General features: G+C 39.9%; 1 protein-coding gene across 2 annotated transcripts in view; it reads left to right on the forward strand.

The window, feature by feature from the left end:
* med13a (mediator complex subunit 13a) overlaps nucleotides 1-17,243 on the forward strand; it is a 220,407-nt gene that overhangs the window by 81,970 nt on the left and 121,194 nt on the right. For both annotated transcript variants that reach the window (XM_072590029.1, XM_072590030.1), the window contains exon 5: nucleotides 15,993-16,138. In XM_072590029.1, coding sequence (XP_072446130.1) covers nucleotides 15,993-16,138 — 146 coding nt within the window. The remainder of the gene's footprint in view (nucleotides 1-15,992; nucleotides 16,139-17,243) is intronic.

A 17,243-nucleotide genomic window follows, 5' to 3' on the forward strand; every position in this document is an offset into this window, starting at 1 on the left:
CCATGAAAAGATCAGCCATGATCTTACTGAATGGTGGAGCAGGCTCGAAGGGCCAGATGGCCTACTCCTGCTCCTAGTTCTTATGTTTTTATGAATTGCCTGAAGTGCCAGTATATCTTTGCTTAGATAAGGGGACAAAACCCATTCACAGCAGGAGAGGTGAGTAGATAAATGGAGATTTAGCTGAGAGAGAGGTATGTGAAAGGGGTAGATAAACAGGGGGATTATGGATGGCAAGCTGGGACAAAAGAGAAGCTGAATAAGTGATAATGAGAGCTGAGTGTAGCAGAAAATGGATAATCTGTGCTGAATGTAAACCATGTTCTATTATGATAGGTTTGAGAATTGGTTAGCTGTGTGAAAAGCAACGCATGTCATAACATGATGTGAAGATGCCAGTGTTGGACTGGGGTGGACACCTGACTTCAGCTTCGGACTTCACCTGAAGAAGAAGCAGCGCTCCAAAAACTTGTGATTTCGCACAAACCTGTTGGATTATAGCCTGCTGCCGTGTGATTTCTGATCATATCATAACTGGACAGTGTGGGGTGGATAGGTTTTTAAAAAAAATGACGGAATCTGGCAAAAAATTATTTGAGTTCCAGAGGCTGCAGAGTTCCCAGGTGAAATGAGATGCTGAAATTTGAGTTTATGCTGAGGCTTGCTGGAACACTGCACCAGGCCTGTGACAGAAATGTTGGCATGGAAGTATTCAAAAAGCAATGATCATGACATGATTGAATTTACTCTGCAATTTGAAAAAAAGATGATAGAATCAGGAACAAAGAAATGGCTGAAGAACTCTACATCAGTCTTTGAGTACTGCATGAGTAATTTCTCCAAAAATTCAAGACAGTGAGGGGGCAGAGCTGAGTATGGTGGTAATCAACAAGGAGAAGGTGCTAGAAAAATTGAATGGCCTGAAGATGGATAAATTACCTGGACCAGATGGATTACATCAGAGATCTAAAGGAGATCTTCCAGGAAATCACTAGAATCAGGGAGGGGCCCAGAGGACTGGAAAATCACTAACATAATACCCCTGTTTAAAAAGGGAGTGAGGCAGAAGACAAAATTACAGGCCAATTAGCCTAGCCCCCCCTCATGGGTAAGATCCTGGAATCAGTCATGAAGGATGAGATTTCTGAATACATGGAAGTGTATAGGTAAAATAGGGCAGAGTCAGCATAGTTTCAGCATGCCTGACAAATCTGCTAGAATTCTTTGAATAAGTAACAAGCAGATTAGACCAAGGAGAACCAATAGATTTTATCTACCTGGACTTCAAGTTGCCGTGCAGGAGGCTACTGAGTAAGATAAGAGCCTATGGTGTTAGAGGCAAGATGCTAGCTTGGATAGAAGCTTTGCTGTCTGGCCAAAAGCTGAGGTGGAATAAAACCGGTGACAAGTGGTGTTCCGCAAGGGTCAGTATACATTTAACGATCTTGATGAACTGAGCGCATTTTGGCTAAGTTTGAAGATGATGCAAGGATAGGTAGAGGGGCAGCTAGTATTGAGGAAGTGGGGGAGCCTGCAGAAGCATTTCACAGGTTAGGAGAGTTGGCAAAAAAGTGGCAGGTGGAGTACATCGTGGAAATTGAGAGGTTTTTTTTAGATTACTTACAGTGCGGAAACAGGCCCTTCGGCCCAACAAGTCCACACCGCCCCGCCGAAGCGTAACCCACCCATACCCCTACATCTACATCTACCCCTTACCTAACACTACGGGCAATTTAGCATGGCCAATTCACCTGACCTGCACATCTTTGGACTGTGGGAGGAAACCGGAGCACCCGGAGGAAACCCACGCAGACACGGGGAGAACGTGCAAACTCCACACAGTCAGTCGCCTGAGGTGGGAATTGAACCCGGGTCTCTGGCGCTGTGAGGCAGCAGTGCTTACCACTGTGCCATCGTGCCGCCCACACCACTGTGCCACCGTGCCGCCCACGCACGTCAGTAGGAAGGATAGAGGCATGGACTATTTTCTAAATGGAGAATTCAAAGTCTGAAGTGCAAAGGGACTTGGGAATACTAGTACAGGATTGTCTCAAGGTAATCTTGAAAGTTGAGCCAGTACTTAGGAAGGCAAATGCAATGATGGCATTTACTTTGAGAGAACTTGAATATAAAAGCAGGGATGTACTTCTGAGGCTTTATAAGGCTCTGGTCAGATCACATTTAGAATATTGTGTGCAGCTTTGGGCCCTATATCTCTGGAAGGATGTACTGGCCTTGAAGTGTGTTCAGAGGAGATTCACTGAATGGTCCCAGGAATGAAAAGCTGAACATTTGAGGACTCTGGGTCTATACTCAATGTAGTTTAGAAGGCATTGGTGGGATCTAATTGAAACATACAGAATTCTGAATGGCCTGGACAGAATAGATATTGGGAAGATATTTCCATTGATAGGAGAGACTTGGATCTGAGGACACAGCCTTAGAGTAAAGGGAAGACCTTTTAGAATGGTGATACGGAGAAACTTCTTCAGCCAAAGAATGAATTCTTCTATGTGGAGACCAGGTCATTGAGTATATTTAAGACTGAGATAGGTTCTTGATTATCAAGGGTTATGGGGAGAAAGCAGGAGAATGGGGTTGAGAAACTTATCAGCCATGGTTGAATGGCAGAGCAGACTCTGGGCTGAATGGCCTAATTTCTGTTCCTATGTTTATGGTCTTAACATGGTGTGTTGAAGTGGCAGGTAACTGGAAGCTTTGGGTTATTGTTACGGACAGAACGCAAGTCTGCAAATTGGTTACCTGGTCTGTATTTCGTGTCTCTGTTGCAGCAGAGACGAGACTGTGAACGGTGAATACAGTAGACTTGATTGCATGAAATAACAGGTAAGTTGGTGATTCACCTGGAAGTTATGTCTGGGGCTTTGGTTTGGAGGAGGTAAATGGGCAGATGAATACACCTGCGATTGTATGCGAAGGTCTCTTGGCAGTGTGTGGGGGTGTTGGGAAAGGAGGAGGCGTGGACCAGAATATCCCGGAGGAAACAGTTTCTGCAGAATGCTGACAAATGAGGAGGGGGAATATGTCTGATTTGTCAGTTTGTCTTCCCTTTTATCTTCTTAACTTGGTGCAATTTTTTGTGATAATGCACCTGTGCTGCAACTTTCCTATCTAAATAATATTCATCTCTGCTACTCTTCTTGTTAAAGTGCATAACCTCACATTTCTTTCTCATTTCAGCTGCCAAGGTTTTGCCCATTGCTTAGTCTGTCTACTACGTGCCTCTGTGGACTCTGTCATTGTCCTTTGTTGCCTTCCCATCTTTTCCTGTTATAATACAGGTAGAAAATCCTTTATCCGAAATGCTTGGGACTAGTTTGTTTTTCGGAAATCAGAATTTTTCGCATATCAAAATAGTGACAGTTTAACGGTGAAATTGTTAAAAATCTTACCGGAGAGGCAGACTTCTAACTAAGAACGTGCTTGGCCGTGCTTTACCCTCACTCCCCTCACTCCCCTCACTCCCCTCACTCCCCTCACTCCCCTCACTCCCCTCACTCCCCTCACTCCCCTCACTCCCCTCACTCCCCTCACTCCCCTCACTCCCCTCACTCCCCTCACTCCCCTCACTCCCCTCACTCCCACGTTGCATCTGAGTGACACACACAGTGGGTGTCGACGTGGGTTAACTTTTGCATGCTAAACAACCTTGTTAATGAGGAAAAATCTTTACAAAAAAGCCTTCGGATTTCAGAGCTCGTCGATTTTTGGATGTTCGGATAAAGGATCTTCTACCTGTATATACTTGATTTCCGAGCTATTTTATATCATTCTTAAACTTGGCAATTGTACAATAATGTCTGTGATCTGCGTCATTAAAATAAATTTTAGTCATTCCTCTGTAAAGTGAGGGTTCTGCTCCTGAGAACCTCCATGAATGATGACATTCTCAAATGCAGAGCTTGTTTAAAAATAGGTTAAAATTGTTTTAAAATATTTTGAATATGTGTGATTCTTTTTCCTGTGGATTTTTGTTTTCGTTTTTTTTTGGTATGGGCAGGCAAACTCTTGATTCGTGATTTCGCAGATACAAGGGATTTGCTGTAAATAATTGGCACTAGCACTGATTCCTGTGGTACTCCACAAGATAAAGGTTGCCATCCTGAGGGTGCTCATTTTATCCCAACTCTCTCTCCTATTAGTTAGGTAAAAACGAGGACTGCAGATGCTGGAAACCCGAGTCTGGATTAGAGTGGTGCTGGAAAAGCACAGCGGGTCAGGCAGCATCCAAGGAGCAGGAAGATCGACGTTTTGGGCAAAAGCCCTTCATCAGGAATAGAGGCAGGAAGCCTGCAGGGTACAGAGATAAAAATGTTAGTCAATCCTCTATCCATGAAAAGTTTCCATGCCCAATGCCACTGACTCTTAGAAGTAGATTTTGTGCGATGCCTAATTGAGCCTCTATTAGAAAAATCCAAATATATTGTGTTCATTGTTTTCCTTTTTTATTTATGCTGCTTGTTACTTCGTCAAAAAAATCCAGTAAATTTGTCAGGCATGATTTGCTCCTCATGAAGCCACGATGACTCTGCTTGATTACATTTGCACTATTGCATCATTCATAATCAACTCTAAATGTTTTCCCAGTGACCGGTCAGTCATCTGTTGTTACTAGTTTTGGCTCTTTTCTTGAATAAAGATATTACATCGGTAGTTTTCCAATCCTTTGGGACTTTTCCAGAATCTAGAGATTCTTGGAAGCTTATTACCAAAGCATCTACTATCTGTAACTACTTCCTTTAAAATCTTCAGGTGGAACTTACAGGCCCGTGCGATTTATTGGCCTTTAGTCTGATTATTTTCTCTAGTGCTAGTGTTGTGTCTTCACATCTCCAGCATTATTACTGCAATGTTTTTGGGGCCAATAACCTTTGCATTATCCAGTACTTTCAGCCATTTCTTGATGTCAAGTGGAGTGAATCTGTAATGCTGGGAACCTTAAGAATGGGCTGAGATGAATCATCGCTTTGCAACCACCTTCAGGCAGAAATGCAAATGGCTCGGCCTTGTCTTCTGCACTGATGCATTGACTGTTATCATTCAGTATTGGAATATTTGTGAAGCTTCCTTCAGTTAGGAGTTTACTTGATCCTACCATTCACAGCTGGATTTATCAGGACTGCGGAGTTTAATCAACCAGATATGAGCAATTCCTGAGGAATATCTTCAGAGACAGATTTGGTAGAGGAGGTTATTATATTTGGGGAGGTGCTAGCCTAGTCCCGATGATGATTATCACGAGACTAATCCAGAAACTGAACATATGCTCTGGCTATATGGTTTGAATGGAAATTTGTGGAATTTGAATTCATCAAATATCTAGAATTAAGAGTCTAATGATGACTGTGAAACTGTTGTCAGTTTTCAGGGAAGAACCCATCTGATTCACTAATGTCCTTTCGGAAAGGAAACTGCTGCCCTTACTTGATCTGGCTTACATGTGACTGCAGACCCAAAGCAGTGTGGTTGACTCTTAACTGCCTTCTGGGCAATTAGGGATGGGTAATAAATTCTGGCCTTACCAGTGGTATCCACATTCTCTGAAGGATTTAAGAAAGTGATAAGGAAATGCTTGTTGATCCTGTTGTAAAGTTATTAGTAGAAGTACTGTTATATTGGAAAGCTAAGAGTAAATCTTAATGACATGTAAATTTTTGAATGTTTGTTATTGACGAGGACACGCACTCGCCTCACTTGCACAATCTCCATCTCCAACATCATCCCCCACTGAAACAAAAAAGCAATACTGTATTTCAGATTAGGAATTAAATTCAATACTTTAAGGAGAATGCAACAGACCTATGGCATGAGTTTTAAAGAGCAGGGGAGACACCCCTCAATTTGTCCAGTGACTCAGCTGCACAATTGATGTGGCTGGAGGGCTGACAGCAAATTGGCTGTCACGCTTTGATTCCTGATAGAAATGGTTAAAGATGTCAAGCTACACAATGTCTTCAGCATCCCTGCAGACAGCACAGCATCGATACCCCTGGTCACGGCCAGACGGGTCTATCTAATCAAGGATAGATTTCCTGGTTGTGTCCCAAGCATTCTGTCAGTTCCATCAATGACTGCTGCCTACAGGATGACCAGCAGATTGGCAGGAAATGTGGAAATTGAACGTGAATCTGTTGATTCTTGAATACGTTGAGGAACTCTAGATTACACAGATTGGAAAATTGTGAAACCTATTGTTGAGTTGTTTCCAGCACACTGGTGAGAAACAGTCCGGGGAGCATCAAGAGGTTCTTCATCCTTAAAGATGTTCAGATGGTGAGACCTACAAGCAAAACTGTCCAAACTCCAGAAGAGCATGCAGAACTAACTTATGCTGCAGATAATGAGGGTGGATGTCAAGGAGGATCTCCAGGAGATGGACAGACAGCCAGAAAGCCTTGCTGTTTGCCTTGGAGTCCAAGATTATTTTCTGGTCCATTCTGCAGAGCAGAATGAGATCATCTTCCAGAAGGTGCGCAGAGAGCTCTATGAGCAGCCTGAAGGAAGAAGATAGCTCAATAATGTCACCTTGATTTGGAGATGCTGGTATTGGACTGGGCTGTACAAAGTTAAAAATCACAACAAAGGTTATAGTCCAACAGGTTTAATTGGAAGCACTAGCTTTCAGAGCGCTGCTCCTTTAGGTGGTTGTGGAGTACACAATTGTAAGACACAGAATTTATAGCAAAAGTTTGTAGTGTGATGTAACTGAAATTATACATTGAAAAATACCTGGATTGTTTGTCAAGTCTTTCATCTGTTTGAATGACCATGATAGTTTCACTTCTTTCATATGTAAATCACAACACTTTTTAAAAAAAAATTACATTCTCAGCTTAACTATAACAATTGGTGTTAGCCCAGATAAGATGTTGAAGGTGTTAGTCCCTGTGTTCTGTTGTTTGTGCCATAATGTTTAGACTGATTCTAATCTTAAAAATGAGTTAACAAGAGTGTTACATGGACTCATGCAGCTTTTGAGCAAAGTACAATGTAACTCTGCAGGTGATGTCGCCTTAGTCAACATTTTGAGGATCAGCACCATATGGTATGAAGACCACAAACAGCATGATATCCAGTCATTCCTGTCCCCACTCGAGGAGATTTTTGATAGCATGCTGGAGAGACTGGACCAATCATTATCTCTGGAAGGGCTGACCAAGGCACTTTTTTGAAAAGAATAAAATCCTTGCAAGTGATGGCTTACCAGCCAAGTTGTATTCAGCTCTGTTAGACTTGATTGGCCAGGGACTGCTGGAGGTGTATAACAGTATGCCTCTGGCAGGTAGCGTGTGATTCCATGAAGAAGGGTATCATCATGGAAGGAGGAGAGGGAGGAAATTAGAAACTGGTGAACAGTCTTGCTTTTGAATGTGGATTACTAACTCCTGTCAAGTCACCGCTAACAGGGTCAAGTCTGCTCTGGCATTGCTGATGCACCCTGACCAAACCTCTGCTTTAACAGGCAGGAAGAGCTCTTAAAACCTTGCAGGACAAGTGAGATACCGGACTCGCCAGGAAAAGGCTTTTGACAGGGTATCGTGCACCTCCATGAGGGACATATACTCCAAAATAGAATTGGGAAGGGAAGTCACAGTTGGATATGACTTTTGTACACTAACATCAGATTACATTCTCAGTCAGTGGTGGGAATTAGAAAGTTTCCTGATCTGGAGTCAGGCAGGGCCACCCACCGTTTCCTAGGTAAAAACAAGGACTGCAGATGCTGGAAACCAGACTCTAGATTAGAGTGGTGCTGGAAAAGCACAGCAGGCCAGGCAGCATCCGAGGAGCAGGAAAATCGATGTTTTGGGCAAAATATTCCTGATGAAGGGCTTTTGCCCAAAACGTAGATTTTCCGCTCATCGGATGCTGCCTGACCTGTGCTTTTCCAGCACCACTCTAACCTACACTTACCCTTTCCTGCCTTTTTTGTGTTGTATAGAAACCTTTGCTCAGTCCATCAGGAAGGTTACAAGTTAAGAGGTGTGACTGTACCAGACAGTGGAAGCCTGCAGATAAACCTACCTGTGGATGGATGGCATTGACGTTCTTCTCTGCTCTGTCGTCAGTACACAGACTTGTGAATATCAACACCAGTTCGAACTGGCCATGGGAGTCCAGGTAGATTTGAGGCAGGAGTGAGACTATGTTCGTTTGGGAACTATGCCAACAGATTCTTTTATTCCTTTCACCTGAAGGTCTTGGGAATATGGTTCAGAGGGGCTGGAGCATGTGCCAAAATTTGGGAAGGGCATATTGCTAAGGTGAGGCAGAAAGTGGGCTCATTGGAGCACCACTGCCTTTATGACTTTTTTAAAAAAAACCAGTAATGTGATGTGAGGTACTCTTAGATGTTGTTAATAGTGGCGTAGGTCTTGCCCATTCTTCAAGCCTAGGCCACTACAATCACTGGGCAAAGATGGACTGTGTAATGTAAATATTTCTCCTGCAATGTTTTTGTTTTATTTTGCAACTGCACGGTAGCTCTGAGGGATGTTGAATTCCAATGTCATTTTTGTCTTTCTGCAACAATTGCACAAAATGTATTGCACAATAGTATTAATAGTATTACTATTAGTGTAAGTAATAGTGTTATTATTTACACTAATAGAGTAAGAAAAATGTAAAATGTAAAAGGAGTCTGGCCATTTTCAATTTGCTGTTTGTGGGAGCTTATTATGTGCCAGTTGGCTGTCATGTCTTTCTTTACACCAGTCAGTACAAATGTACTTAACTGTTTTGAAGTGCTTTGGGATGTCCTGAGGTTTTGAACCTGTGTTCTGAGGTTGTCTTAACAATTGAGGCAAAGAAAAACTAGGCCCTGTAGGATGTGTGTGCGCCACAAAATCAGTGTCTGCACCCATTTTGACACAAGTGATTTCAAATGTAATAATTACAAATCTTAATCTTTAAATCAAGCTTGACTTGACATTACATATGACACCATGTGACCCAGATGGTCAAATTGCTGAATATTTGTCCAACACAGTGGTGGAAGAAATAATCATGAAATTCATCTTACCTTTGAGAAGTAAATCTGTGACAAGGGTACTAAGTGAATGAACAGCAAGCTAATAACATGTGCAAATCTATATTCCAGTGCCTCCTGTGGTGTTCACTGTTCCTGCCAAATGCCAGGGCTGCCCCGATAGTTGATGCAAATTTTTAGTTTTTAGAATTTTTAGGCCTATTTATTTTTGTCTTCCTGACAGAGCAGGGCTATAGAAATGCATATTGGCAAGCCTTTCCTGAGGTCATGCAAGGTGCTGTACAGTGCATATTTGCTTGCTCATTTCTTCTTTCCCATGCATAAAGGTCTTTCCAGCCACTGATTTCTTGTCTGATTTAGAATCTGAGTTCACAACGTTTGTATTACTTCAACATTTAAGTTAAAAACTTATTCACAGCAACAGACAGTACAGCTGCATCCAATACAAAAATTTAGTTTGAAACCAAGAAGCAAATTACCACCTTGCACTCACATTGTAAGGTGAGCAAGGGATATGGTAAAAAGAAGAATTAAATTGACTAGAGAAAAATTCAATAAATGTGGACAATTAAGGATCAAAAATATTTGCTCACTGATTACTGCTATACTACCCCAAAAATTAGTTGACCTAAGTGTACAATGCGTAATTCAGTGTAGTTGACTTATTGGTAATATTCCAGAATGTGCCAATGAAGCATATGTCATATTGTTCTACACTTAGTTGTATAGCAAGCAATCTTGTTTCTATAGTCCACCATTTCCTCCTGAAGCAGTTTGCAATGCAAATGAGAAGTACATTGCATTCACTGAAGTGCCAATTCATCAAATTCCCTCATGATGGTAATTGACAAATTGCTTTTATTACCAAGTGTTTGAAAAGCAGAATTTTTACTATGGCTTCCCTTGCTCAGACTTCCCTGAGGAAAAAATGAATGTACGATTGGCCTTGAGGAAGAATTGCTGTGGTTTAAAGTGCTAATTTTATTTCCCAGTGGCCTCCTCTATAACACATTATTGTGGGGGGGCGAGGGGGTCTATCATGTCTTTCTATTCAAATTGCCTGTGATTCTCCAGCATTTAACAGATCTAATTTCAAACTGTCCGCAATGCAAGCGGATTGTCACCACTTCTGCTCACTGCTTTTTTGAAAATATAGTTACGGCTCCTTTCTCACTTATAGTTACACATTGAGCGTAAATTGAATGATCGCATTTTAATCCAGTAACTCAGAACTGACCTGATTTGAAAAAGACCATTGATTAAACTGGGACTGCAGCAAGCATGTTTTTACCTCCAAATGCCTAATTGGGATTTTAACATTGTAGTAGTTTTGCCTAGAGCTAAAAACTGGTGATCTTTTAATTTTGAAGGCAGGACTTTACTCTCTGCTCTTTCATTGCCAACTCCAGCAAAAATTCTTTTGCAACACATAACTGCTAAGGGCTGCACTTCTTTGTGGTTGGTGGGAATGGGTGCAGTGATGGGAGAGTAAGGGTACAGGTTCAAGGATTAAATGCAGCTGCACTTGTAGTTGCATTTAAATTTGCTGCTTTAAGATTTTTAAAAATATTTGAAACAACGGATTTCAGTTTGTATGGGTTAAGATTCCTGCTTCAAATAACACTTCAATGATTTCCCATTAAGTTCTCCCTTGAATTGTCACATTTTTTTTCACAAGACCATGATCGCAGTAGTAATTTAATTTAATCATTAACAAAGTTTTCCATGGTCACTCCTTGTTTTATTTTAACTAGTTTGATGATCTTTTGCATTATTCACTAACTTCTCTGGACCAGTATGCCTTGAGCAATTTGTGACATACTTAATTTAAACAAAAAATGTGAAGCTCACTGTTAGCATGTTATTCGAAAACTTGTGCTAATGATACTTGTAATCCTGGTTGTTGATTTTGACTTAGTTGATATTCCCTTTTTTCAACAAAATGAAAATGATTGAATTTTGCAAGCAAGTTTGTTTCTGTGGGAGGATTTTAGATTATTTGTCCCACCCCTCAACATCTTGGCCTTGATGTGGTACATTGTGTTGCTCGATGTGCAGCAGTAACTCTCTGCATTGTTCTGATCACAGAAAGCAGACACTTGGTTGTGACTATATAACTGAACTTTGACTAATTTTCTATTGTGGAAACATTTCACATTAACGGAAGAGATTCACAGTCTATAGTTCCACTCATCCAGCAACATGATCTATTTGTTTCTGTTTATTCAAAAACAGAAGTGTTTGGAAGTTTATAGTAAAATAGTCGAGAGAAGATTTTTCAAAAATAAAATTAGGCATTGTTATATCTCCATGAATTTGTTGGATATAGGAGAGGGATGATTTTAATGGTGTGGAATATTTTTGGAAAAAAGCTTTGTTAGAAAACAAATGAATAAATTAATAATATAAATAATAAAGCTTTGTGAGTGAGAAACTGATATTAGACCTAAAGTGCTTTTTCCAGGCAGTCCACTTTTAACCAGTTTATGAAAGCTAAAGATCAAATGAAGGAATAAGCATGGTAAGATTCATATTTACAAACCAAACCCTGAAATGGGAAAACTACTTTTCCTTTCAAGTGTAGATTTGTTTTTTGTGAATTGCAACCATCCCGTAAAACTAGTGTTTTAGGATGAAGTACCCCACGTGCATTCTTCAAGTAATTTTCCTTTGGCACATATGTTAGTACCAAAAGGTGTGGTGCTGGAAAAGCACAGCTGGTCAGGCAGCATCAGAGGAGCAGAAGAGTCGACATTTTGAGTGTAAGCTCTTCATCAGAACATTCCTGGTGAAGAGCTTACGCTCGAAACATCGATTCTCCTGCTCCTCTGATGCTGCCTGACCTGACTGCATTTTTTTCTAGCAACACACATTTTGACTCTGATCGCCAGCATCTGCAGACCTCATTTTCTCCATAATTTTAAAAAAATCTTTAAACCATCTTTTTTCTGAAGTCTTTTTTTAAAGTTACATTTTCCATTTTGTGTAAGCATTATGCATAGAAATGATAGCATTTGTACTTTACTGTTTTTGGATGTACTGACAATGCATTCTGGTGTTGAGATGTTTTAAAAACAAACTTAACAGTAGGATTGGCAAACTTTTCTCTTAGTCAATCTGATTTTTTTTAATCTGGTCTGATAGAATAGAGAGGAATAGTTGTGGGCAGGTTTGTAACAATATGTAATTTGGTTTTAGTGGTTCCAGCAAGTGATTGGATGTTTTCCATCTTCTGAACGCAGATGGAAAATTATGCTATTGGATTTGAAAATGTATTAATATACACTTTATTTGGGCAAGCAATAGTATGTTGTATAGAAAACAATATTAAAAAAAACTGTCAACCAATATTATATTTTGAGCGAGTATCTTCTTCTGCAGTTCTGTTAAATATGTAGAGCTACCATAGATCACAGCTAATAAGACAATATTCTTTTCTCAGTGCCAAAAGTCTTCCTTTTGCCTTTATCTGGCATACAAATTGAATTTCCTTTTACAGTTACAAAATGCTATGACAACATTAGTTGTCGTCCTCAAATTTTCATCCCCAGAATTTTATGTTTTATTTTGTACTGTAAGTTAGCACACAATTTAAGCAGGCATTCCAGGCTACATTGCAAAGAAAATACCTGAAGGAATTTTGCCCCAAAACAGCAGACCACCTGTGGTATGGTGAGTAAAAGGGTTCTGCACCAAAATGTATGAAGTTTGCTTTCAAATTGTTATTTGTTAGATTTGTATCATTTGTTAGATTGTCAAATAACTGCTGCAATGAGGTAATACATTCTAAAAGTAGGTGGAGGAATCCACCCTGAAGATGATGAACAAGACCAAATGTGCTGTTGAAATCATGGCCAGATACTGCCCTGATCTTTTAGAATCATGAATTTGAATGAATCCTTGCACATCATCAGAAAATGGAGTGTCTGTGGTGGCTTCCAGTCTTCAGAAATTTTAATATTAAAGCTCAGTAAGTTTAGGGCCTCACACTGATGTCCATTACTCAACTCCACATGCCAGGCCCTGTCATGTCCATGGGCTGCTTTCAGCAGAACCTAACCATTTTTACCTCCTACTGGTCCATATTATCAATTCTGCTTTCTTGGCTGACCATTATCTTTGTCTGCCTAACTGTTTGTCTCCCTCTCCCGTATTCACCTGTTGAGTACCTATTTCCGTTCACCATCCCTGTCTTCACCATATATACTACCTTTTCCTACCTACCATCAGTTCTGAAGAAGGGTCAGTGGACCTGAAATGTTAACTCTGCTTTCCACAGATGCTGCCAGACCTGCTGAGTTTCTCCAGCAATTTGTTTTTGGTTTTAGATTTCTAGAATCTGCAGTCCTTCTGTTTCATTCACACATTTTTTGTATCATGTAATATAGTTCATGGTTTTATTCCTAACTAGACAGTTCAAAGCATTACTAAGTAGTTGCAAGTTATTTTGTGTAATAAACCTTTACGCTCTTGTCAAAGTTTCATTGATAGTCCCTTCTGAATGTGCTCAGTGACTGACCTCCACAGTGGTGAGGAAAAAATAAACAGACTTTAATGGTCTATTCAGTCAGGTTTCACCCTGGGATCTGACTTGTCCAGCATGCACCTCAGCTGAGATCATTACACTACCTGCTTGGTGTTTTGTATGGCTTAATTATCTACTCGTGGGATGGCATTAGTGAGCCAAATATATCCTATCATTCGAGAAAGACAGACTATCCAAATCAATGGTGAAGAGGGATACATTTTTTTTTGTAGAGTTATTTTTAGAATTATTACATGATCCAGAGTGGAATCCTTGCAATAACATCATTGTCAAGATGACTTAGAATGAATTCTGGATGTAAGTTTGCTTGCTGAGCTGGAAGGTTTGTTTTCAAACGTTTTGTCACCATGTTAGGTAACATCAGTGAGCCTCCCGTGAAGCACTGGTGTTATGACCTGCTTTCTATTTCTGTGTTTAGGTTTCCTTGGATTGGTGGTATCATTTCCTGTAGTGATGTAATCACCTGTTCTTTTTCTGTGGGTGTAAATAGGGCCCAAGTCACTCTGTGTGTTGATAGAGTTCCGGTTGGAATGCCATGCTTCTGGGAATTCTCATGCGTGTCTCTGTTTGGCTTGTCCTAAGATGAATGTGTTGTCCCACTTGAAGTTGTCCTTTTTCATCTGTATGTAAGGATACTTGTGATAATGGGTCATGCCTTTTTGTGGCTTGTTGATGTTCGCACATCCTGGTGGCTAGTTTTCTGCCTATTTGTCCAATGTAGTGTTTGTTACAGCTCTTGCGAGGTATTTTGTAAATGACGTTTGTTTTGCTTTTATAGGATCATCGTGGTAAAATAGTATAAAGAATAGCAGAGCAAAACCGCCACAGACTGCTTAGAGAAATGATTAACCAAGCCCATGACAGACTCTGTAAATACAACTGGGAAATTTCATGTCAAAAAACCGTTCTCCGTAACGTGGCAGACTATGAATGCACACAAAGTAGAACGAGCCATAGACATTAGACAGTGACAAACACAGAAAATGAGAAAATTAGACCTGCAGAAAAAACTCGACAAACTCGCACAAAATAAAACACAGCTAACCTAAAAGCGTGGATAACACTGAAAAAGCCATCTAAGTAAGAGGATTAAATTACAACTTTGGGGATGCGGACAAGAAATATTTCTTAGCAGCATTAGAAACAACACTGAAAGACAATGTGCTCTCAGAAGAAACCCAGCAAACCATCAGATGGATAGTCGCACCAACATCAACAAACACATCAATTTGGACCCCATTTACCACCCTCTGAGAAAAAGAACAGGAAATGATATAACTGGAAATGACGCCACCAACTCAAGGAAACCTAAACTCTCAAATAGAAAGTGGGTTGTAACGCCAGTGCTTCACTGATAATGTTACCTAGTATGGTGATGAAATGCCTGAAAACAAACCTTCCATCTCAGTGAGCAAACTTACATCCAGAACCTCAACCTGGGCTACAAATCTTTTCAACATTCGCTAACTTAGAATAAGTTTTATGAACTCCTTATTTTAGATGCTAAAATTAATGAATATGATGGTTTTAAAATGTTTTGAGTATATAGAGAGATTTTTGTGCAATTCATCCTCTAAATGGTGCCATAGAATGAAATGCCCTTGGACCTGTTATCACATTAAGGGCACTATATAAATATAAGTTGTTGGTATTTCAGAATTCCAAAATTGCAGTTGTCCAAACAGCGGTAATAATAAATCCCTTTAATTCTGCGAAAGGATTGAGAGAATTAATAGTCTATTCCTATTTTATTTTCTAAATAACACATCACTAAATGCAAGACTGTTAACTTTATTTGTATTGTTTTAAAAACCAGCAGCAGTCTGATGAGGACTACCTGCAAACTGCTTTGTTTGTACTAATGCTCTGAATTGTCTATCCAATTGCTGTCTGGTTAGGAATATTATTCTTTTTAAACATGCTAATCAAGCTATTGCATTTAGGTTTGAACCAATCTAGCCAATTAATTCTCCATTAAGATTGAAAACCACTGTTCAATCTATTTGTTTTGAAGATTCAAGTGCATCATACTGTATTAACAAGTGTTTGCATATAGTTTACCTTCTGTGGCCTCCTTCTCTTCAATCAACTTGATATTTTTTAATTGTGTACATCTTAGTTGCCAAGAGCTGGACAAAAATAAGCCATCTGAACAATCCTATTTTAGCAGCGCTCTTGCTTTTTTTTAAAGAAAGCAAAGGAACAAAGCTGAACCCAACTTTGTCAACACTAGACTGCTTGTAAATACAGCCGTGTTGTAAATACACCCCAGAGCAACAGAAGGGAAGTAGGAAGCAATTGGTCACCTCACTATATTATGAATGTGATATTCAAGTTAATGAGACTTGTTTCTGTTAGTGCTAATTTCTATAATATTATAGATAACTAAAATTGATACAAGCTTTGTAACTATGTTGTTTTTTTTCCTTCCTCTAGTGAGCACTTGTCCTGTTCCTTTACTTTTTTCTTGCATGGGGATAGTAAAGTCTGTACCAGTGTTGAGATAAACCAGCATCAACCAGTATACCATCTCAGTGAACAACATGTCACTGTGGCCCAGGGATCCTCCAACCCCTTCCAAGGTAAGAGTACTTTTATTTCTGATAAAAAAGGTGTAAAAAGCCTCTTTTAATATGAACAGGGAGCGAGAAGAAGGCTTAATTGGAACAGATTTGTTAAATGCCAACTCCAGTGGTCTTGTGAATAAAACCAGTACTTGGCTTGCTTTCAAACTGTTCAGACAAGGAAATTGTACCCTGTATAAACCAGCTGGTGAGGTGATCTGATTTAGATTACAACAATTTACCTCCATTATTCCTGATCCATGGTATCCTTTTATCTCAGCTGGGAAATGTAAATGCATAACACTGTATTGAGAGCAGGATTTGGCTTAGCTGTGATGCCATGTACAAATGAGCAGTAAGAGGAATACTCTGTATTTAACTGTGCAGAATAAGGGACTAGAAAGCCACTGTTGCCTGTCAAATGAGAAACTTCATCACAAGGGAGAGGGAAATGTCAAGTTGTAATATGTTCTCAATCAATCAAAACAAACTGCATTTTTTTTTGTTTCAAGATTATGTAAGTGAGTGGGACTTTTGCAGTAAAGAAGGGGCCCATTTTGCTTGTGTCTGCACTGACCTTTTCTCTTGGCCTCATCTAAAAGATGCATTGTATTTCCCCATAGCAAGGTATTTCAAGGTTCTAGCAGTCTATGTAAGGATACTTCTCTGAATCTCTTCCTTGCTTAAGTGATTTTTTAGATCACTGATATTTCACCATTGACTTCCATTATCTTAAAGCAATTGTTCTCCTCTAAAACCGATTGTTTTGGCGTTTTATTCATTCTCCTCTTGTTGAGGATGTGGATGATGTCCTTCTAGTGCTACAGATATGCACCTGTTCCCAAATTAGGTTTGGGATTTCCAGTACAAAGTTAATCTCACTCTATTTTGATCTGATAATGATTCTCTATTAAGCTTCAGAAAGAACTCTTTTGTAACTTCCATTGCTCCTGTGCGTCCTTGGCCTGATTCTCTTGACACTTGCTTACTGCTTTGAGCTTTTACTTGCTTGGAGTCGGTTTTAAAGTTGCCCAAATTCATTCCATGGAGGATAATTGCAACCAGTAAATTTGAAGAATATTTAATCCTGTCAATCTGTGCTGAATTAGATCTGGGTCTCAGG

The sequence above is a fragment of the Chiloscyllium punctatum genome, chromosome 19, assembly GCF_047496795.1.
Source record: "Chiloscyllium punctatum isolate Juve2018m chromosome 19, sChiPun1.3, whole genome shotgun sequence".
NCBI lineage: Eukaryota > Metazoa > Chordata > Chondrichthyes > Orectolobiformes > Hemiscylliidae > Chiloscyllium > Chiloscyllium punctatum.